The 23,481-nt window shown below is 48.8% G+C and overlaps 1 protein-coding gene across 1 annotated transcript in view; it reads left to right on the top strand.

Annotated features, from left to right (window-relative positions):
* The window catches only part of DNAH1 (dynein axonemal heavy chain 1), a 72,477-nt gene that overhangs the window by 4,905 nt on the left and 44,091 nt on the right, over positions 1-23,481 (top strand). The window contains exons 5-17 of the mRNA XM_059075942.2: positions 479-611; positions 2,947-3,108; positions 3,676-3,928; positions 15,067-15,224; positions 16,280-16,491; positions 17,177-17,475; positions 18,866-19,016; positions 19,727-19,920; positions 20,016-20,241; positions 20,727-20,846; positions 21,227-21,309; positions 22,369-22,510; positions 23,095-23,250. Coding sequence (XP_058931925.1) covers positions 479-611; positions 2,947-3,108; positions 3,676-3,928; positions 15,067-15,224; positions 16,280-16,491; positions 17,177-17,475; positions 18,866-19,016; positions 19,727-19,920; positions 20,016-20,241; positions 20,727-20,846; positions 21,227-21,309; positions 22,369-22,510; positions 23,095-23,250 — 2,289 coding nt within the window. The remainder of the gene's footprint in view (positions 1-478; positions 612-2,946; positions 3,109-3,675; positions 3,929-15,066; positions 15,225-16,279; positions 16,492-17,176; positions 17,476-18,865; positions 19,017-19,726; positions 19,921-20,015; positions 20,242-20,726; positions 20,847-21,226; positions 21,310-22,368; positions 22,511-23,094; positions 23,251-23,481) is intronic.

The following is a 23,481-nucleotide window of genomic DNA, read 5'->3' as shown; positions in this document are numbered from 1 at the left end:
GGTTTTCACCCACTTCCCTGCCCTTCCTCTCCATGGTCCTGAGTATCTCTTGCCTGGTGGTCCCTATGGGGAGGCAGAGTTGCATATCACCCTACTAAAGATGGCCTTCTGACAACCTGAACTTCCATTGTCTCTGAGTCTGGGTGGGTGCTCAGGAAAATCCAAGGGCCACTGCTTCCCTTGGACCTGAGTTGGGTGATCCTGGGCAGTGGTTGGGGAGAGCCCGTATCCTGCTCTGAGTCCCCAGGTACCCCTCTGCCTGAACCTCAGTGTGGCTTGGTTTGACAGGGTTTCATAGAGCCAGACTCCACAGACTCCTGAGAGCAGCAGAGGAGGCACTCAGGCCCCTGGGCCCAAGTCTTCAGCTTCTGCATCTGGGGAGGAGCCTACTCAGGCACCCCTACCCTCTGGCATGCCCAGCCCACTGGGTCCACTAGGGGCGAACCACCTGCTCCCAGTATCTGCTGTTTTCTTCCAGGTATTTGACAATGAGGAGTTTGACTGCCGGACTCCCAGTGAGTGGATCAACATGGGCTTGGAGCCAGGATCTCAGAACAGGAAACCTGTCCCCGGAAAAGCCCTCCTGCCCACCGATGACGTCCTGGGGCACGGTGAGCAGGGCCAGCAAGGGCAGGGGGACAGGATCTTGTCTGCGCCATCCTGTCCTGGCAGCCCAGCCGTAGACTCCTAGACTGCCCTGGGGCCTCAACCATGGGAGGTGGGGGCCCCATCTTTTGAGGCCTCCCAGCTGGGATACAGGCCAGCAGGCTGGCCACATAGAAGGAAATGCATGGACCAGGGATGACATGGGTGGGTGGGCTGTGGAAGGGACAGCTGGATGGTGTCTAACGTTAAAAAAAAGTCTTTGATTTATTGGCAATGAAATATATGCAAGCTTATTAGACATGTTCAAATGTGTATAAGGGGCACAATTCAAGCCTTTCCATCCCGTGCCCCAGAAACCACATTGCTCCACCTATAACTGTGGCCTCTTGGCTTTCACCTCTGCATGGACAACATACACACTGTCACACACTCACACACTTGCTTTCAAACACACACGTTCATAAGCCCACTGTCATACCCACATCCCTCACACACACACACAGTTGCACTCATATGCAAATTTTCAGCACACAAACACACATGCCTACTGTCACCCATTCACAATCGCTATCACACGCACACACACATCCCCACACTGATGCTGCACAGGTTTGCCAAATCTTGCCCTTGTCTGTGTCTGCCCCTCCTTTGGCCCGAGGTCTGCCCTGGGGGCCATGGAAGCTCTCTCCAGTTTGCTGCTGTCTGCCAGGCTGACCTTCCACGGTCACCACCCTGGCCTGCCACCATGGCTGGCATGACTACTCTCTATGTAGGCATCCTAGGAAGGTCTGGGTTATGAGATTGAAGGTGGCTGTCCCCATGTTCAGGGCAAAGGCCTCTCTGCTCCCTGCCCAGTGCATGGATATGCCGCTGTGGAGTGGGGAGTGGGCCCAGTGGGCCAGCGCCCGGGGGGAGATAGGATTGTGAGAGCCATGCTGGTTTTCAGACTGCTCAGCCTCCAGGGGGCCCACAGCGAGTCCGTTGTGCAAGCTGTAAGTTTATGTTTCAGTTTAAAAACATGTAAATGCTAGAATCAATTTCTTTGAACTAGATAAGAAACACAGAATGTTCCCTTTACTTTGGACTTGATTACAAAAATAATTTAACTCAATTGTTCCCAGATCTCCAATTCCTGGTGATAAAACCAGAAGGCTGGGGGCTGTATTAACCTTAAATGTACCAGGTAGTGGCTTACCTGAAGTGCTTCTGCTTGCACCACTTCATATGGGCCCTGGCCCTGGGTGGCAGCACTAATGGTGGAGCGTTTCTGCCAGACCTCTGCTTTCTACTGGGGGCTTCTTGTGACATCTTTTCCTTTAAGCTGAGTCAAGACAAGGTCAGCATTTTCAAAAAGGAAACTAATTAGGAAGAGGAGGGAAAAGCAAAACAGAGCCAAAGCTGGTGAGGTATATCCCACAGCAGCCTCCTTTACTTATCTACCTGGCATCAGTCAGTGGGAGCATTTCTTTGGAATTCCAGCCCGGAGAAGATGCATACACAGTATGACTTTAGGCTCTGTGAGACACACAAACAAGGTAGCAAGTCAGAAAGTGCCTGAGGCAAAGGTGCTATTTTAGGCAGAGATGCTTCTACAAGGAGAAGCCACTTGAGCAGGGAACAAGCCAGCATCGAGGTGACCTGGATGAAGACTGTTCCAGGCAGAGGGCACAGCCAATGCTAAGGCCCTGAGGCAGGAGCAAGCTCCAAAGTCATAGGAATAGCCAGACATCCACTGTGGCTGGAGAGGAATGAGTGAGGGAGGCAGTGGCAAGAGGTGAGCTGGAGTAGTCAAAGGCTTTCAGCCCAGAGAGAGGGTGGGAGGCCCATCCTGGCCAAACAGCCCCTGAGGCCCACTTTGAGGCCATTGCAGGGAAGCAGTCTTCTACCCTGCCCTGCCGTGATGGGAGGAGCCCCGGGGCTCAGCTGCCACATGCAGCCTAAGCGCTTCCCTCGGCCTTGAAGGGGTCCAGTTCACACGTGAAGAGCTCTACACCTGCATCCTCAACAGGACTAGGTAAACAAGGACTAAGCAAACAAGCCCCTGTTTGCTTGGGGCTTTCCTGCCTCCTGTCCCAGCCCTGCTGGCCTGTGTCTCTCTCTGCCCTGATGGAGTCATGCAGAACATCAGGGCAGAGAGACCTGCCTGGTTCCCCAGAGGCAAACTCAGCTGGAAGGAAGCAGGCTCCCCACTCTGCTGCAGCCAGAGGGTGGGGGTCAGCATGGTGGGAGAGAGACCAGACTAGTGACCACTGAGACCTTTCTTAGCACCCACTGCCCACATGCAGGGACCTTTTCCCACCCCATGGCAGGGAGCACTGGTGGGTTCCCCTCCTGTTTCAGAGTGTCCCAAGAGTCAGAAGCTGACGTACAAATGGTGCAATGTCGGCGTCCTGGACTATGACAAGGAGAAGAAGCTGTACCTAGTGCACAAGACAAATGAGGATGGTTTGGTGCGAGATGAGATGGGCAAGCCCATCCTGAATGGAGGGGTAACGGCTGAAGGTACAAGCTCTCTGCCCCTGCCTCAGGCAGACCCCCAGCTCAGGCCCGGCCTGGCCTGTGACTGAGGCCACCCCCTGCCCAGGGTATAGCCAGCTCGGGTCTGAATGCCCCCCTGCTCTATTGTCCTGGGGCTGTCTGTTCCCCAACCAGTGAGAACCAGAGGACGCATCACTCAGAGACCCCAGGAAGGGCAATTGGCTATTATTTGATATACCAACTCTGAGCAGCTGGCAGTGCTGCTTTCAGTGTCTCTTGAGAAGGAGCCTGAGGCCCAACAATTAGTGATGTCTGCCCTGGGTGTGGCATCAGGAATGTGCACTTGAATAGCCACCCCTGTATAACTCCTTGTCTGTACACAGTTTTTACAGTTTACAAAGCACTTTCACATCTATCCATGACAACCTGTGACATGGGCAGTTCAGGGAGTGTTGTCATACCCATTTCACAGATGTGATGGGGTCACTTGCTTAGAGCCACCATGCATCAGTGGCAGAGCCAGGCTGGAATCCGGTGCTCCTGCCCAGAGGGCCCCACTGCATGTTCCTTTCTCCCTCCACCCGACCCCAGGAAGGCCGCCCCTTCTGATCTGCCAGTATTGGGTGCCAAGGATCCAGCTTCTCTTCTGTGCTGAGGACCCACGTGTCTTCACACAACGTGTGGTCCAGGCCAATGCCCTGCGCAAGAACACGGAGGCACTGCTGCTCTACAACCTGTATGTGGACTGCATGCCCTCCGAGGGCCAGTGGCTCATCAATGAGCAGAGCCTGAGCAAGATCAAGCAGTGGGCCATGAGCACACCTCGGATGCGCAAAGGGCCCTCGTGAGTACCCCCCAGACCTTTTCCCACACCAGAGCAGCACCTCCTCCAGGGAGCTGTCCAGTGGGGAAGTAGTGCTGCCCAGTGGGGGAGGGGGGATGCTCCATCCATGCTCATCAGTTTGGGGCTGTGTTGCCCACTGCATTATGGACTTCTTGGGCCCCAAACAATTTCTTGTTCATCTCCAGATCTCTCATTATCAATATGGACTCATGAATTCGTAATTTTATTCCAAGGGTTAAAATCTGTTACTACCATTTTTTATTTTAATGCTCAAATTGTCCCAGCTTTGGCCAGTGGGAGGCTCTTCAGGCTGATTCCTGTGTCCCTTTGATATGTTCTTATTGTTCATTGAGTATGCTTTTACTTTCTGGCACAGCAAGAAGTTCCAGGCTCATCTCATTTTCCCAGACCCAGCCCTGAAATCAGCTGTTTCCCCAAGGAACCCTGGTTCCTCTTGGTGGGGAATGGTATTTAGAAGCTAAGATTTTGACATTAAGATGTGCTCATTGCTACTGGGAAATCAATACTTTGAGGTCCTTAGAGCAGATAGATCTAATATGTATATATTATTTATTTATTTTATATCATATCATATATTCCTTAAACTTTTTTTAAAATTTATTTTTGACTGCATTGGGTCTTTGCTGCTGTGCTCAGGCTTTCTCTAGTTGTGGCTAGCGGGGGCTACTCTTCATTGCAGAGCACAGGCTCTAGGTGCGCAGGCTTCAGTAGTTGCGGTGCGCAGGCTTCTCATTGCAGTGGTTTTTCTTGGTGCAGAGAACGGGCTCTAGGCACACAGGCTTCGGTAGTTGTGGCACGTGGGCTTAGTAGTCGTGGCTTGCGGGCTATCGAGTGCAGGCTCAGTAGTTGTGGCGCACAGGCTTAGTTGCTCTGCTGCATGTGGGATTTTCCCGGACCAGGGCTTGAACCCCTGTCCCCTGCATTGGCAGGCAGATTCTTAACCACTGCACCACCAGGGAAGCCCCTCATACCATATATTATTATATTACATTGTTACATATAACCTCCATACACATGTCTTTATCTATCTACTATATATCTATCTGTTATAAAACATGAACTCATGTTTTATAACAGATAGATACCTTCATATTGACTTCAAACCACAGGGCTCATTCTCACTTGTACATATTTGTTACTTCTTTTTCTAAAAGAAAATTGGCTTTTATTCCTTATAGTATATTTACTTATTTGCTCAGTCCTGGAATACACAGACAGTAGTTTCAATTGCTAATCCATACCCTTTGGAGGAAAAACTCTACTAAGTAATCTCTGATATTTGTTTAGTTTTCTTTTTCTCTTTAAAAAGAGAGGGGACATATAGTCCAAATACTATGTTCAAAAGTTACTTGGTTTAGTTCTTCCCACCCCGCTCAGTGGGATATATTCATTTGATGAACTATAGCTTGGTCCGTTTGTTTTCTAAATATAAATAAATATATGTGTGTATATATATATATAAAATACATGTAAAATATACATATAATATGTGTATTATATTGTAATATATACATATATATTGTTATATATTACATTATATATAATATGCATGTATAAAATTTAGAGAGAATATATATACATATATAAATATTTCTTTATATATATAATATATGCACACATATATAAAACATACTCACTAATATATGTTAGTCAAAAAGGTATACTCAGAGATTTGTCCCTCTTCACTCTCATTCATTCTGTCCTATCCACATCTCCCATCTTTTCCACTCTGTTCCCACTCATAGGTAACCAATATCACTAGTTTCTAGTTTATTTTTTCTGTATTTCTTTTTGCACAAATGATATTTTCATGTATATTTTCTTATCCCCGTTCTTACATGCAGAGTAGTACACTATAAATATTCTTTTTATTTTGCCTTTTTCATTTACAATACATCCTGGGAATCAATCCTTATCAGTTCATTGAGTCTTCCTTAATTCTTTTTTATAGCTGCATAGTAATCTATTGTGTGGATGAACCATGTATCATGGTTTATTCAACCATTCTCTAATACATAGGCATTTAGGTAATTTCCAGTATTTTGCAATTACAAACAATGCTACAATGAATAACCTTGTGCACTTGTATATTCATATTGATGGAGGTATAGCTTTATATAGTGTATATTCTGAGAAGTGGAATTGCTAGGTCAAAAGATAAGTACTCACTGTACTTTTGTTAGGTATCACCACATTTTCCTCCATAAGGATTTTGCATGCCCACCAGCAATGTGTAAGAGTGCCTGTTTCCCCACCCCCTTGCCAAGAGTGCGTTGTTATACAATTTAATTTTTTGCCAGTCTGGAAGGTAAGTCTGTAAGTATTATAAGTGAGGCTGAATGTCTTTTCAATCTTTTCATATGATTAAGGACAATTTTTATATCTTTTTGTGACCTGTCCATATTTTTTGCCCATTCTTTCTCTTAGGTTTTTGGGGTATTTTCCCTCTAATGTTATGAGTTCTTTATATATTAAGGATATTGGTTCTTTTTTAAAATAATAAATAAATAAATAAATAAATTAATTAATTAATTAATTTTTGGCTGCATTGCGTCTTCGTTACTGCCCGCGGGCTTTCTCTAGTTGTGGCGAGCGGGGTCTACTCTTCGTTGCGGTGCGCGGGCTTCTCACTGCGGTGGCTTCTCTTGTTGTGGAGCATGGGCTCTAGGTGCGTGGGCTTCAGTAGTTGTGGCACGTGGGATCAGTAGTTGTGGCTCACAGGCCCTAGAGCACAGGCTCAGTAGTTGTGGAGCACAGGCTTACTTGCTGCGTGGCATGTGGGATCTTCCCAGACCAGGGATTGAACCCTGTTCCTTGCATTGGCAGGTAGATTCTTAACCACTGCACCACCAGGGAAGTCCCAAGGATATTGGTTCATTATCTCTGATGTGAGTTGTAAATATTTTCTCCTGGTTTGTCAGTTGTATATTGACTTTGCTTATAGTAATCTTTGCAATATAACTTAAAAAATATGTGGGGGCTTCCCTGGTGGCGCAGTGGTTGAGAATCCACCTGCCAATGCAGGGGGCATGGGTTCGAGCCCTGGTCTGGGAAGATCCCACATGCCACGGAGCAACTGGGCCCGTGAGCCACAATTACTGAGCCTGCGCGTCTGGAGCGTGTGCTCTGCAACAAGAGAGGCTGCGATAGTGAGAGGCCCGCGCACAGCGATGAAGAGCAGCCCCCGCTTGCCACAACTAGAGAAAGCCCTCGCACAGAAACGAAGACCCAACACAGCCATAAAATAAAAATAAAAAGTTTATAAAAAAACAACTCTCCCAGAGCAACCCTGTATTTAAAAAAAAAATGTAGACAGTTTTATTGATCATTTCTTCTATTGCATCTGGATTTTGAGTCATAGAAAGTCCTTCCCTATATTGAGGTTTTCTTCTAGAACTTGTATGGTTTCATGTTTTTGCCTTTTATATCCTTGATTCATCCTTATGTGTGGTGTGTGGTATGGATCCAATTTTATCTTTTTCCAAGTGGCTAACTAACATTTATTAAATGGTTTATTATTACCCCTCAGCATTTATTGAAACCTCCATCTATGACACAGTGATCTAAGAGGCCACCTTTATTATACACTAATTTCCATGTGTACTTGGGTCTATTTCTGGAGTTTCTGTTCTATTCCATTGTTCTGTTTGTCCATTTATGCACCCGTACTACAGTTTTTTTTCTATAATTTTAAAAATAGATTTATTTATTTTTGTCTGCGTTGGGTCTTCGTTGCCGCGCACGGGCTTTCTCTAGTTGCAGTGAGTGGGGACTACTCTGTTGCGGTGCACGTGCTTCTCATTGCAGTGGCTTCTCCTGTTGTGGAGCATGGGCTCTAGGCACGCGGGCTTCGGTAGTTGTGGCTCGTGGTCTCAGTAGTTGTGGTGTACTAGCTTAGTTGCTCCACGGCATGTGGGATCTTCCCAGACCAGGGATCGAACCTGTGTCACCTGCATTGGCAGGCGGATTCTTAACCACTGTGCTGCCAGGGAAGTCCTTGTACTACAGTTTTTATTTATTTATTTATTTACTTTTAGCTGCACGCGGGCTTTCTCTAGTTGCGGTGAGCGGGGGCTACTCTTCATTATGGTGTGAGGGCTTCTCATTGCGGTGGCTTCTCTTGTTGTGGAGCACAGGCTCTAGGTACACAGGCTTCAGTACTGTAGTACACAGCCTCAGTAGTTGTGGTGCACTGGCTTAGTTGCTCCGCGGTATGTGGGATCTTCCTGGACCAGGGCTCGAACTCGTGTCCCCTGCATTGACAGACGGATTCTTAACCACTGCTCCACCAGGGAAGTCCCACTACAGTTTTAATTATAGATATTTTACAGTATGTTTTAATGTCTCGTAGGGCCATTATGTATATGTTAAAATATACATAATATAAAATTCACCATTTTAACTATTTCTAAGTGTACAGCTCAGTGGCATTAAGTATATCCATATTGTTGTCCAACCATCACTATCATCTCTCCACAGAATGTTCATCATCCCAAAGTGAAACTTTGTACCCATTAAACTCTGACCCCATTCCCCTCTCCTCCAGCTCCTAGCAACCACCATCCTATTATACTTTCTGAATTTGACTACCCTTAGTACCTCATATGAGTAGAATCATATATACTTATCCTTTTGCAAATCCTTACTTCACTTAGCATAATGTCTTTTAGTATCATCCATGTTGTAGCACGTGTCAGAATTCCCTTCCTTTTTAAGGCTGAATAATATTCCAATGTACATATGTACCACATTTTGTTTATCCATTCATCTGTTGATAGACACTTGATTGCTCCCATCTTTTGGCTGTCATGAATAATGCTGCTGTGAACATGGGTATATAAAGATAATATCATGTCCCTGCTTTCTGTTCTTTTGGGTATAAACCCAGAAGTAGAATTACTAGATCATATGGTAATTCTATTTGTTGTTGTTTAGTTTTTGTTTCATAGTCATAAACTTAACTCTGTAATACAGCTAGACTTGGAAGGGGATAAGGAAAACGTGGAACCCAAAAAACTGCAGTGAGAGCACAAAGATTATAGGCTATTATGAGCAAATGAGAGAAGGAATGGTCTGGTAGTTAAGATACAAGTCAAATTTATTAGAATTATCCACAGTCAGAAATGGTGAGCTTCTTGCTGGTCTTGCCAAACCTGGACCCAAAGCACTCCATGGTTTTCACAATATTCATGCCCTCCTTCACCTTGCCAAAGACCACGTACTTGCCACCCAACCACCCAGTCTTGGTAGTGTAGATGAAAAACCGGGAACCATTTATGTGGGTCCAGAATTTGCCATGTACTAATGTGAAGACCCATATGCTTATTAAATTTCTCCTTGTAGATAACTTGGTGCCAGTGCCATTATGGCACGTGAAGTCACCACCCTGGTACATAAACCCTGGAATAGTTCTGTGAAAGTAGGGACCTTTATAACCAAATCCTTTCTCCTCAGTGCTCAGAACACTCAAGTTTTCTGCTGTCTATGGAACTTTGTCTGCAAACAGCTCAAATGAGACATGGCCTAAGGCCACATCAACAGCGAATGTGAAAGAACACTGGGGTTGACCATGGTGGGGTAGTGCAGGGTGGTTTCAGGTGGCATCGGTGGTGTAGGCAAAGCCCGATTTTTAATTTTTTTGAGAAACCGCCAACATGTTTTCCATAGCAGCTGCACCATTTTACATTCCTAGCAGCAGGGCCCAAGCGTTCAAGTTTCTCCATATCCTCACTGACATTTTCTATTTTCTGTTTTTTTTTCCTTAGAGTAGCCATCCTAAAGGATGTGAAGTAGTATCTCCTTGTGATTTTTATTTGCATTTTCCTAATCATTAGTGATGTTAAGCACTTCTTTTCGTGTGCTTATTGGCTATTTGTATATTCTTCTTTGGAGAAATGTGTATTCAAATTCTTTACCTATATTCAAATCTAGTTGTATTTATTTAGTTATTTAGTTAAGTTAGTTAGTTAGTTATGGCTGTGTCGGGTCTTAGTTTTGGCACGTGGGATCTTTTGTTGCAGTGCATGGGCTTCTCTTTAGTTGTGGCACGCGGCCTCTCTAGTTGTGGTGCATGGGCTTAGTTGCCCTGTGGCATGTGGGATCTTAGTTCCCTGACCAGGGATCTAACCCATGTCCCCAGCTTTGGAAGGCGGATTCTTAAGCACTGGACCACCAGGGAAGTCCCCAGTTGTTTTTTTGTTGTCGCGTTTTAGTTCTTTATATACTCTGGATATTAATCCCTTATCAGATATGTGATTTGAAGATATTTTCTCCCATTCCATGGGTTGCCTTTTTATTCTGTTGATAGTGTCCTTTGTGTAACTAGGACACAATGGTTTTCATTTTGGTGAAGTCCAATTTGTCTGTTTTTCCTTATTGCTTGTGACTTTGTGTCATGTATAAGAAATCATTACCAAATCCAATGTCATGAAGCTTTCTTCCATGTGTTCTTTTAAGAATTTTACAGTGTTAGATTTTATGTTCAGATCTTTGATCCATTTTGAGTTAAATTTTGCATATGGTCTTAGGTAAGGGCCCAACTTCATTCTTTTGCATGTGAATATTCAGTTTTCCCAGAACAGTGTGTTGAAAAGGCTGTCTTTTTTCCCATTGAATGATGTTGGCACCCTTGTTGAAAATCATTTGAATATATATATATATATATATATATATATATATATATATATATATATATATATATATATATATATGAGGGTTTATTTCTGGTTTGTCTTTTCTATTCCATTGGTCTCTCAGTCTGTCTTTATTCCAGTACCACATATTTTGATTACTGTAGGTTTGCAGTTAGTTTTGAAATTGAAAAGTGTGAGTCTTCCCACTTTGTTCTTTTTCAAGTTTGTTTTGGCTATTTGGGGGTCCCTTGAGATTCCATATGAATTTTAGGATGAATTTTTCTCTTTCTGCAAAAAAAGTTGTTGGGATTTTGATAGGGACTTTGCACATTTATTTCCTCATGTGAGTTTTAGTATCAATTTGTCTAGCTGTATTTTTAAAACACTTGGTATTTTTATTGTGATAGCATTATATTTTTAAATTACCTTAGGTATAGCTGACATCTTTGGGATCTGGAATTGTCCTATCCAAGAACAAGGAATGTTTGTCCATTTGTTCAAGTCTACTTCTGTGTCTTTCAGTAGTGCTTTAAAGTTTTTTTCATACAGGTTTTACATATTTCTAAGTATTTTATCTTCTTTGTTGCTATTATAAGTGGGCTTTCTCTACTCTTACGTCTATTGATTTATTTCTTTATGCCAATTTACATCCTGTTACCTTCCTGAAATCATTTAATGTTTGAGTTTATCATTGATTCTCTAGAGCTTTCTAAGTGTACATTATCTGTAAATAGAGATAGTTTTGCTTATTATTTTCCAATTCTTATTCCTCTAATTACTTTCTCTTATCTAATTGCATTTTCTAATACCTCCAGTACAATATTGAATAGTAGTGGAGACAGTAGGCATCATTACCTTGTTCCTAATATTAGTGGAAATACCTCTAGTGTTTCTCCCTTAAGAAAAATACTAGCTTTAGGATTTTGTTTATTTAATAATGTAGCTGTTGATTTCTATTTTCTTAAATTTTTTTTTGTCACAGGCTATTTAAGTGCCCATGGAGATAATCATATGTTTGTCTCCTTAGATCTATTCACATGGTGAATTATATTAATTGATTTCCTAATATTGAGACAACCTTGCAATCCTTTAATAAATCCCACTTAGCCATGGTGTATCATTTTTAATGTGCTATTAGCTTTTGTCCATTAATATGCTATTTAGAACTTTATCATTGCTATGTGATATTGGCTTGCATTTTTTTTTGTACTTCTTTATACAGGTTTGAAGCAAAGTTATACTTGCTTCATATAAAGAATTTTGACATTTTCCATCATTTTCAGTACTCTGGAGCAATTTATGTTGCATTGGGGCTGTGTGGTCATTCTTTTGTAAAACCATTTGGACATGGGGCTTTTCTAGTTTTTCTATAACTTTTTTTTTCTACAGAAATTTGATCTATTTAAGCTTTTTTTTTCTAATGGAGTCAATTTTGGTATACTTTGTTTCTTTAGAAAATTATCCATGTTACCTAGTTTTAAAAATGTATTTGCATAGACAACTCTTGTTGTCTTGCTTTGTATGTTGCTTTTGAGACATCTGATATCAAAGTCCCCTCCTCTTGTAAGTTGTTTGATTTTTTTTTTTTCTTGGAGACCTTGGAGATTTTTTTTTTTTCATCTTTAAAGCCTAATCATTTTACTAGTGTATGTCCTAGAGTTGATCATTCTGATATTTTTTCCCAAGTATACAATGGGCCTTTTAAATGTATAAATTCAGATATTCTTTTATTTCTGGAAAATGTTCTTGAATTGTAGTTTTAAATATTAGTTCTGTTCCATTGTTTTGTTTCTCTTCATCAGAGACTCCATACTATCTATCTATCCATTTATCTATCTGTTGTGTTGCTTCTTTGTCTGTTTCTAATTCAGCTACTTTCTGATCCTTTTCGTTCTTTTTCTCATTTTCATTCTCTTGGTTTTATTCGTGACTTTCTTAAATGTATTTTATTACCTTTTTAATTTGACTGTATTATTCCATGGCCAACTTGTAATTTAGCTTTCCTTCATAAGATAATTTAGTTTCTTCCATTTTTTCCGAGTCCAATTAAATATCGTTTCTTTTCTTCCTGTTATTTGCCTATTTCTGTGTTTTATTTTTCATATGCCCAAATACTTGTTTGAAGAGATTTATTTAGTTTGAGGTGTTGTGTTAGTTTTCTTCTGCTTTGTCTTTTTTTTGAGGGGTGTGTGAGAATCTTCATCAGTTAAGGTGTTTTCTTTCTTTTTCTTATAGTAGCTTTATATAAATGTAGTCTTTCACCTACTCATTTCATTGATTTGTAAAGATTTATAAGATTTCTAGTCCCAGGGCGCCCTCCTCTGTCAGTTAGCACACTGTTTTTTTTGGGTTTTTTGTTTTTTAAAATAAATGGCCATGTAGGGGGGCGGGTGTTGGGGCGAAGGGTCATGTGTCCTCCAAATTTTTTGTTCTCTCTTGCAGGACTCTAATTTTCACTTTTGTTTCTTTCTCCCTCACCCTCCAATCTCCAAAGGATTCCTCTTCTTTCCTTTTACCTTCCCCCCTCATAAGTCACGCCTTTCAGAGAATCCTACCTTGAACGCATGCAGCTAAATCCCTTCCTTTTAGTAAGTGCTGTGATTTACCAGGACTCTTGTTTTTGCAGTTAGGAGAGACTTTTTCTTTCTGGAAGGATTTTAGGTCCATATGGGGGCTACCATACACCACTCTTCTGCACAGTTTTTCCCAGACTGCCCTTGTTCTCCATGAAGGCTTGCAGCTGGAGTGTGAGTGAGAGTGCACTGGGAGTTGATGTTTATTTTTCTACTTGAAGATAATGTGAGTTTGGACATTCTCTTTATTCTAGTTATGCTAAAGGTGTACGTTTTGGGTAGTGCTATTTGTTTTTCTTGCTTTTCTTTTCCTCTTCTCTTTTTTAAAAAAGTGTGCTGGGAGAGTTGAATTGATGTGGCCATCATTATCATGGTTGTCCAGAATTCCATTTCTTGAGTTTTATATCATTTAGAGTATCTTTGGCTATAAATTACAAAGATGCTTGGCTCAGATTGGCTTAGAAAACAGGGAAATTCATTTCTTTACATGTAACAAGAAATCTGATACAGGACATCCCAGGCTTGGACCTCAGGGCTCTGCTCTGTCTGGTGTCTGCTGGCTTCATCCTCAGGGAAGATGGCAGCAGCAGTTTCAGAAGCGCAAGGTCCAGAGTCCATTGACTCCTGCTGTGGATTAGATTTCCCTAGAAGTAGAGCCTGTTTCAGGGATTCATGTACAAGTGATTTTTTGATGCAGTCCTCTCAGGAGAATCTACAAGCAAGTGAAGGAGGCAGGATAAGATGGAGGAAGCATCTAGGCAGAGGTGGGGTTTTAGGAGAAGCTAGCCTCTGATCTCAGAGGGAATTCTGGAGCATGAATGACACCACAGAGTTTGTCCTGAGGGAGACAGGACAAGGGGGCTTGATTCTATATCTCTGCATCAGTCACTGGTCAGTCACAACTGGGTCCTGTAGCCACTCCTAAACAATTACAGTCAGGACAAGCCCCACCAGGATCGACGTAGACTAGTTGAGATATACCTCTGGAGCTGGGGATGGTTCCTCTTCCCCTGAGTCATGTGAGAAAGGAACACATCTGGAGCAAAAGTGAGGTGCAGTTAGGAGACAATGGATATCCGTCAGGTGGCCAGCCACGTGTGTGGCAGGTACCCATCTTGTGTCAGGACTGGGGCACAGTGGTGAGTACCCCCAACAAAGGGCTCTCAGTCTAGCCAGGAAGACAGGCAGTGAGAAAGGTGGATGTCTGGTTTCTGATGGGTACTGTGATGACAGAGCAAGGTAAGGGAATAGAGATGTCTTGGAGGGGCTGCTTTACATCAGGTGGTGAGGAAAGGCCTCGCTGGGGTGAACATTTGAGCTGAGGCCTACAATGCAAGGGGAGAAGAGGATTCTGGTTGAGGGAACAACGGTGTAGAAGCTGAGAGGTGGAGACACGTCTGGGGGAACGTGAGGAGCAGTAGGGGATTAATGCAGCTGGAGTGGACCAGAGAGGGTGCTGTAGCCTGGGAGACACTGGAGTTGGAGGCCGGACGCCATGAGGCAGGCCCAGGCAGTAAGAAGGAATGCGTTCATGGGTCTGCAGTGTGAGAGGAGTCAGGGAAGGGCTTTGAGCAGAGGACCGCCTTGACCATTTACATGTTTAAAATATCTTTTTTTTTCCTGCCAAGCGGAGAATGGGTTTTACAGGGGCAAGAGGGGGAGGCAGAGAGGTCAGTGAAGAGTGGGAAGCAAAATGGGCAGACTCAGGGACTGATGTGATCCTGGGGACGGGGGTGGCATAGAAGAGGCACAACGGGTGCTGGTGGCTCGGGGCCAGGTAGGAGGTGTGCCCAGGAATGCAGAAGGGATGCCCCAAACTCATGTCCCCAGAGCCTGGGGCCCAGCTGGCCCACAGTGTGGTGGTGGGGGGTGGAGCCCCCCTGACTCCACCTTCTCGGCTCTGCATGGGCAGCGTTCTGGAGCACTTCAGCAATCTCTCCAGAGAAGTGAACCTGGACTACGAGCGCAGCATGAACAAGATCAACTTTGACAAAATCATCTCCTCCAAGCCCAAGACGTTCTCCTATGTGACCCTGCCTGAGAAAGAGGAGGAGAAGGTGCCCAAGCAAGGTGACGCTGGCTAGACAGAGGCAGGACCATGGCCACCCCCGGCCAGAGCCCCTCCTGTCCCTCCCTCTGGGACCTCCCCTGTCCGTAGCATTCATCACCTTCTTTTCCTACCTGTCTGGAGAGCTGGGGGTTGTGGTTGTGGAGGTGGGGTAGAAGAAGGCTCTTTGATTTATTATTTTTTTAATGTTTATTTTGAAATATTTGTTATTTATTTATTTATTTTGGCTGTGCTTGGTCTTAATTGCGGCATGTGGGATCTTTTTAGTCTCAGCATGTGGACTTCTTAGTCGTGGCATGCATGCGAGATCTAGTTCCCTGACCAGGTATCGAACTTGGGCCCCCTGCAGTGGGAGCGCAGAATCTTACCCACTGGACCACCAGGGAAGTCCCCGAAGGCTCTTTTAAAAATAGTAGTCTGAGCGGTGCAGAAGTGGCAAGGTAAACATGGACTAGGAAAGCAATTGTCCAGAAGTGGATGAAAAGTGCTCTGATTTTCTGACCTACGGACATGCAGTCCTTTTCTTCCTCCAGTAGCAAGGGTAGGTTGGCATTGCCGCAGCTCCATTTGACATGTGGCAGACCGAGTCTCAGAGCTCCTTGCTTGGAGCTCTCTGATCCCTGCCCCAGCTTCCACGTGTGTGAGGTGCCCAGGAAACTGGGGTGGAGTGCAGACCATGGGCATTCCCAGGGGCCTGATGCCCATGTTTTCCTTTCTTGGTGCTCCAGGGCAGGCCTCAGATGGGCCCCAGGGGTTGTGTGCAGGTTGGGTGGGAGGGGGTGAGGAGGGAGCCCATGGTTCTTACCCACCTTGAAGGGGCCTGTGATCCAGAGTGACCTGGAGGGAATTGGCTTACCCACCCCAGAGTGGGCACTTCACTGCGGAGCCTTGGGGTCACCCAGGTAGGCCATGGGGAAAGAGGGGTTCCAGGGACATGGGCGTCTCTTCCAGGGAGGAGGCAGGAGTTGTTCCCTCCATCAATACCCGGTAGATCTGCCCTGACCCCTGGTACATCCAGGGCCCGTCTGACACTGGCCCTTGGCCCCCATCCCTGCAGGACTGGTGAGTGTCCCCCAGTACCCATTCCGGGAGCAGAAGGCAGACTTCACCTTCGTGTCCTTGCTCACGCGGTCGGAGGTCATCACGGCCCTCAGCAAGGTGCGGGCCGAGTGCAGCAAGGTAACCGCTATGTCCCTCTTCCACTCAAGCCTCTCCAAGTACAGCCGCCTAGAGGAGTTCGAGCAAATCCAGTCACAGACCTACTCCCAGGTGCGTGGGCATCCAGGGCACAGAGGGTAATAGCGGGCCAGGGCCTCGGAGCTGATGGGCACAGACAGGGGCCCTGGGAAGCCTGGAGTTGAGCAGCCGAGAGCCCCTGCTTTCCTTAAAACCAGGCTTTGCCTCTTCCTAGACCTTGTGGGAAGCTGGGGGGGGTGCCAACTGGGTGTTTCATCTTAGAGAGAAAAGGAAAACCAGGCTGGGCTCCCTTTCTAGTCATTTTCCGTCCCAACACTGGTGGCTTCCGTAGCAGACTCCTGGTCTTGGAAAGGGGAGCAGGAACCCCATGTACCCACATATCTACCTGAGCACTGGAGTGTGAGGGGGAGAGGTGCAGCCTCCTGGGAGACAGGCACCAGTGGGCCCAGGAGGAAAGCTCCTTCTTTCTGCTCCAGTCTGTGCCTCGATCTCTCTCTCTCTGCCTCATTCTCTGTGTCTTTCCCTTGGCTGGAGGGAAAGCCCTGCTTCTGCTGCCCCTCCCTCCCTCATCCCCCCACCCCCAGAAGCCCTGGTCCCTGGGGGTCATAGGGGGTGTTGGTTGGCAGGGCTTGGCAGTAAGTTGGGGTTGTGGGGAGATCCCTTCACGGTCATCTGAGTCTGGAGAGTGCCCGAGCATGGTGGCTGTGGGCAGTGTGCCCCGCAGGCAGCCACATGATGCCACCTGTGGCCATCACAGGTGCAGATGTTCCTCAAGGACAGCTGGATCACCACGCTCAAGGTGGTCATGCGCAGCAGCCTGTGTGACATGAGTAAGGGCTGGTACAACCTCTATGAGACCAACTGGGATGTGTACCTCATGTCGAAGCTGCGCAGGCTGATGGAGCTGCTCAAGTACATGCTGCAGGACACGCTGCGCTTCCTGGTGCAGGACTCTCTCACCAGCTTCGCACAGTTCATCAGCGATGCCTGCTGCAGCGTGCTCGACTGCGCCGATGACATGGTCTGGGGCGAAGACTTCATAAACAGCCCCTACAGGTGGGGCTCGGCTGGGCAGAGGCACCTGTTGACACCAGAATTGTTCCTTGTCAGGCGCCGGTGGCTAGGGCGGTACAGGGTCGGGGGGCCAGGACAGCCAGGGGCAGGGTGCCCAGCACTGCTGGGTCCTGGACACCAGGGTGGGACTGGCTCCCGCCCTGGTTGCTGGGGAATGTCCCAGCAGCTCTGCCTGGCGTGTCTTCTGGTGACCTCCATCTCTGTCAGTCACTGAGTTCCTCAGTTGGGAAATGTTTTTGAGCACTTGCCATGAACCAGGTGGGGTTCTAGGGAAACAAGAGTGGTGCGGCCCCTGCAGTCATATGGGCACAGACAGCAATCAAAGAAACAAACAGATACAGTCCTTGCTGATCTTGGCAGGGGCTCCGACATATCCAGGAGAGGGGCCGTTGCCAAGGGGGTCAGGGAGGAGGTGGCATCTGAGCCAAGAACTGAGACAGAGGAAACTAGCCAGGAGGGGACACCAGGTGGAGGGCCCAGAGGCACGGAGGGAAGAGAAAAGTTGGGGCCGTCATGGAAGGAAAGGCCAGTGGCTACGGCTGGAGAGGGAAAGGCAGGGAGGGCTGGTCAGGATGACTCGGGAGAGGTTGTGAGGACCAGGCCAGACCAGGTAGAGCCTCCTGTGGTCATCGTTGGGGGCTGGATTTATTCTGATTGTGGTCAGCAGCCATCAGAGGGGAGTACCAATCCAAATTATATTCCAAAACCATGCTCTGGGTTTGTGAGGATGAGTGAGGCAGAAGAGAAGTGAGACCAAGGCTCTTGCCATTGTCTAGACAAGGGGTGATGGGGCTGGGTAGGGCAGATTTGGGGCAGTGAATAGGCCATAGTGCTGGGGAGAGGATGTGTAGGGGGAAGAGGGCAGGGGAGGAGACAAAGCTGACTCCTGGGGTCCACTGAACCCTGGTGGGAGTCAGGGAACATGGACTGTCTGAAATGCTCATTTGAGGTCAGGGTGGTTGGCAATCCAGAGTGCGGGGGAGGCTCGGCTGGGATCTAGGCTTGAAGGTCGTTACACGTTGTGGGTGTCTGGAGCCAAGGATTGTGGGCTCCCAGGGAGAGCTTGGATGCCACAAGTGCCCAGGGCCTCTCCAACCTGCCCTGATGACCTCAGGACCGTGTGGAGGTCGTCTTCCCTCTCCCTGATGCCCATGGGCCTCCGGGCAAGTGGCAGGAATGGAGGAGCCTGTCTGGTTGGTGTGGGCCTTTCTCTCTGGTAACTTGGAGGTTTCTGGGAAGAGGGCAGAGGCAGGTCTCGTGCATGAAGAAGCTCCAGAGCCATAATGCTGGCAGCAAGGGCAGGGACTGGGCTTCCTTTGCTCAGCCCTCTTTAGGCCCCTGCCCACAATCCACCCGACCACTGTCCCTGCAGGCCCCGCAAGAATCCCCTGTTCATCGTGGACCTGGTGCTGGACAGCTCAGGGGTGCACTACAGCACGCCGTTGGAGCAGTTCAAGACTTCTCTGCTCAACCTCTTTGACAAGGGCATCCTGGCCACCCACGCGGTGCCCCGGCTGGAGAAGGTACAGTGGCACTCATGCCAGGGTGCTGCCACAGTGTCAGAGCAGTTCAACTTCATCATGGTTGGCAGTGTGCTCAGCCCTTTAATTCCTGAATAGCTCATTTAGTCCTCATCACAAGCTGATCTGGGTACCATTAACATCCCCATTTTGTAGATGAGGCTTGGAGAAGTTTTGCCCAAAGTCACATAGCTGCTAAGGGTCAGACCTGCGATTGCAACTAGGCTCGCTCACCCACTCCTGCCACAGCCATGTCTGACCCAGATCCCATCCAGCTCCTGACCTCTCTCTTCCACTCAAGATGTAGACGGAGACTGACCTCCACTTTTGGGACCCCTTCTCAAAGGTCCTCATTCATCACCGCAGCACAGCCTGCTACCCCAGGCCCCACAGCCTCTGTAACTCCAGTCCCTTCTGTCCCTTGCTGGTCAGTCAGAGACATCAGTGGCCTGGTTGTCCCGTTGGCCTTGAGCTTAGCCAGGCAAGGCAGAGGAAGACGCTGCCCCTGGTGGGCCTCCTGGGCCTCCCCGCCTTGTATTAGCCCACAGCCTCATCTAAGAGACGTGGCAGCAGACCCTCTGCCCTGCCCCCACTATGCTGTCTATGCTCCGCCACGCTGCCGCTCACTCAGTCTTCGTACCACACTCCAACCCTTCTGCCCGCCTGCCCTGTGGCTCATCCAGCTCTGTGCACCTCCCCACATTGCCCCACAGCTGGTGATGGAGGACATCTTCATCAGCGGTGACCCCCTGATGGAGTCGGTGGGGCTTCACGAGCTGCTGGTGGAGGAGCTGCGGGCCGTCATCGCCAATGCTATGTGCAAAGCCATGATCCCACTGCAGGCCTACGCCAAGGAGTACAGAAAGTACCTGGAACTGAACAACAATGACGTTGGCACCTTCCTCAAGTGCGTGGGTGTGTCGGAGTGTGTCTGCCTGTCTGTGTGACCCCCAGTCACCCTCTCACCACCCTCTGCCCCTCGTGGGTGCCCGCTGTCCACAGGGCCTTCCAGACGCAGTGCCCATCAGCCAAGGAGGTGCGGGAGGTGGTGCTCACCCACCTGCAGGAGAAAGAGATCCTGGACAGCTCATTGCCCAGCAGCATCATCATCGGGCCCTTCTACGTCAACGTCGACAACGTCAAACAGAGCCTGTCCAAGAAGTGCAAGACCCTGGCCACTTCCATGCTGGACATCCTGGCTAAGAATCTGCACAAGGAGGTGGATGATGTAGGTGCCCACCTGCCTGGCCCCAGAGACCGCACCAGCACACACACCGTGCATACGTAGTGAACTCCCATGAGTGAGGCTCAGGGGTGTCTGCAGACATCCAGGCCAATGGAAGGGTCTAGAAGTCACACTGCCTCGACCCTGCCTGGGGTCATATGGGAGGTCCCAGGAAGTCGGGGCTGCTATCTTTTCCCCTGGACTTGTAAAGAGCTGGTAACCCCTCACAAAGAACACCCTGAGATGGATCATTTCGCAGAGCTGAGGGTGTGCAGGTGCAGGCGGCTGGGGAGGGGGAAATGCGCTGGGTGACCCTCAGCTCCTCAGTGCGCTGGAAGGGAGCACCTCTTTTCGGAATGCACCGTAGGATGTGCTGGGGTGGGGGCAGTTCCCTGTTGGGAGATACTGGGACCAAGAAGGAGGAGCAGGCCCCTGGGAAGGCAAGGGAGGGGCACACGGCCTCCCTAGCGCCCTCCCCCTCCTGCCAGATCTGTGAAGAGTTCCGCAGCATCAGCCGCAAGATCTACGAGAAGCCCGGCAGCATTGAGGAGCTGGCTGAGCTTCGTGAGTGGATGAAGGGCATCCCCGAGAAGCTGGTGGGGCTGGAGGTGAGGCGGGTACACAGGGGGCTGGGGGCTGGGGACAGGCAGGGGCTGGGAGAGCAGGAGCCAGGAGACTGGGAGTGAGGTAGACACACAGAGGACAGGTGGGCTCAGAGGGTTATGAGGCTGGGTGCACGATGCAGATTCAGAGCTATGCTGTTTGGGAGGTCAAGAGGGCATGAGTGGGGGGCTGGAGTTTGGAGGCGTGGTGGCCCAGGCCCTTGGAGCCCTGAGCCCAATGCCAGCACCTCCTCCACCACCCCAGGCCTCTCCTCTCTGGAAGAGGGCAGCCTCTCCTTAACACCCAACCATTTTGGGGAGCCTGGTCCCAGTTACCCTCCCACCTCCCGGGTACACGTAGTTCTCATCAATACCTATACATGCAGGATCGGATTGTGAAGGTCATGGACGACTACCAAGTCATGGACGAGTTCTTTTACAACCTCAGCACAGATGACTTCAATGACAAGTGAGTGTGAGGTCAGTCCCCACTCCAGGCGGGTGGCGGAGAGCAGAAGGTGGGGGAGGAGGTGCTGAGCCATGGGGGCTGTAGGCTGTGTGGTCACACGGCTCCACACGGACCAGGGCCACATGGCCAGTGGGGCAGAAGGAAATCATTTAGCCCTCTTGGTATAGGGACCCTGCTGCCCCCCACTCTGTCTCCATTCTCCATCCCATCATTGGCCTGACACACACATGTTCACCGGGCCTGGGATCCCCTTGTTTGTGGTTGAGGCCCTTGGGGGTCCTTGGGAGCATAGCGAGAAGGCAAAGTCCAGCCTGGTGGGCGGTCCCTGGGGAGGAGCACTTGTCCCCACCCAGCTCGAGAGCCTCATAGGAAATAGCCTCAGGTTGGGACTGCCTTACTGAGGTCAAGAGACCCCTTGCCCAGCCTGTCTTATAGCCTGGGGCTGGCTCCAGGTTTGCCAGGGTCTGGGAGAGACTGGCACTGTCTCCTGGGAACCCTGCCCAGGAGACCTAAGTCACCTGCTTTGTGGGACATCCCAGTGCTCAGGGTGGCCTCCCCCAGGATCTGCAGCCCAAGGCCAACTGCAAGCAGAATCTCTGAAGCCCACAGGGCCACCAGGTCAGCCAGGCAGAGGGAGTTGATATAAAGGAAGCTGGTCTGGTGGCCCTGTCTGGTCACCAAGGAAATGCAGGCTAGGCTAGAGGCTGTCACTTTGCCTCATCTGAGCTGAGGCCCCTTACAGACCTGGGGAACTCAGGATCGCTTCTCTCATTTTGGAAACCATTCCCTTCTTGTCCTGTCACTGCACTGGGCACATTGGGTGTGCATCTCCCTGGAAGCTGCCCACAATCCCAGGGTGGGGACTGCTTTCCCTGCCAGGCAGCCCCACACTGCAGTGGTGGCAGTGGCTGCCTCCAGGCTCACTTCTACCTCCCGGTTGCCCAGCCCCGGCTGCTCAAGCTGCCACCTGGATCCCCCATTCTCCCCTTCAACCTGGCCTGCATACCCCATGATTTCAGTGTGACATTCCCCCCTATAACCCACCCCTGCCCCATCCAGATGGGCTGCCAGCAGCTGGCCTGCTAAGATCCTCGGGCAGATAGAGATGGTACGGCAGCAACACATGGAAGATGAGGAGAAGTTCCGCAAAATCCAGATCATGGATCAGAACAACTTCCAGGAGAAGCTGGAAGGGCTGCAGGTGGGGCTGGGTTGAGAACACACACACACACACACACACACACACACACACACACACACACACACACACACACACACACACACACACACACACACACACACACACACACACACACACACACACACACACACACACACACACACACACACACACACACACACACACACACACACACACACACACACACACACACACACCCCTCTCCAGGGCCAGGCCTTGCCCCTTGCATTCAGGAGGTGCTGTGTCAATATTTGCTGGGCGAGTGAACAAGTGGCTAAAAGAATGAACTGAAAGGCTAGAGAGGTACCTGGGCAGCAAGTTCCAGGAAATTTCAGAGTAGCAAAGAGCCCCAACCCCTCTGTTGTGTCCTCATGGGCACTGGGTCTCCATCTGACCTTGCTGTGTTACCGTGGGGTGGTCAGCTGCCTGTGATGGGCCAGGAACCGTTCACTCCATGAGAAAGTCCCCTCAGAACTGGGAAATGTTGATGCTCTGGGGACCTCAGTTTCCTTGGGTGTGCGTGGGGATGCGTGGGCATAGGTGGGTCCACAGAGGCCTCTGATCCCTTGCTCCTTGGCCTGCAGCTGGTGGTAGCTGGCTTCTCCACCCACGTGGAGATTGTGCGAGCGCATGAGATTGCCAATGAGGTGCGGCGGGTCAAGAAGCAGCTGAAGGACTGCCAGCAGCTGGCGATGCTCTACAACAACCGCGAGCGCATCTTTGGCTTGCCCATCACCAACGTAGGCCTCCTCTGGGCGCACTGCCCCCCAGCCCTGAGAAGGGCTCGAGGAGGAGCCCGTGACATTTGTGGCCACGTCTGGAGCCAGCTGCCAAGTGGCAGGGCCCTGGCATTTGGGGAGGGCAGGACTGAGCAAGCTGCAGAGAAGAGCTTACCCTCGTCTCCCGGCCCCCAGGGCGAGGAGGCTGCCTGGACTCAAGCAGGAGGCTGGAGGCTCAGTGCAGGCCTTGCT

The sequence above is a fragment of the Kogia breviceps genome, chromosome 10 (assembly GCF_026419965.1).
Source record: "Kogia breviceps isolate mKogBre1 chromosome 10, mKogBre1 haplotype 1, whole genome shotgun sequence".
NCBI lineage: Eukaryota > Metazoa > Chordata > Mammalia > Artiodactyla > Physeteridae > Kogia > Kogia breviceps.
Note: the sequence above shows the minus strand (reverse complement) of the source record. Positions and strands in the feature narration are given on the sequence as shown.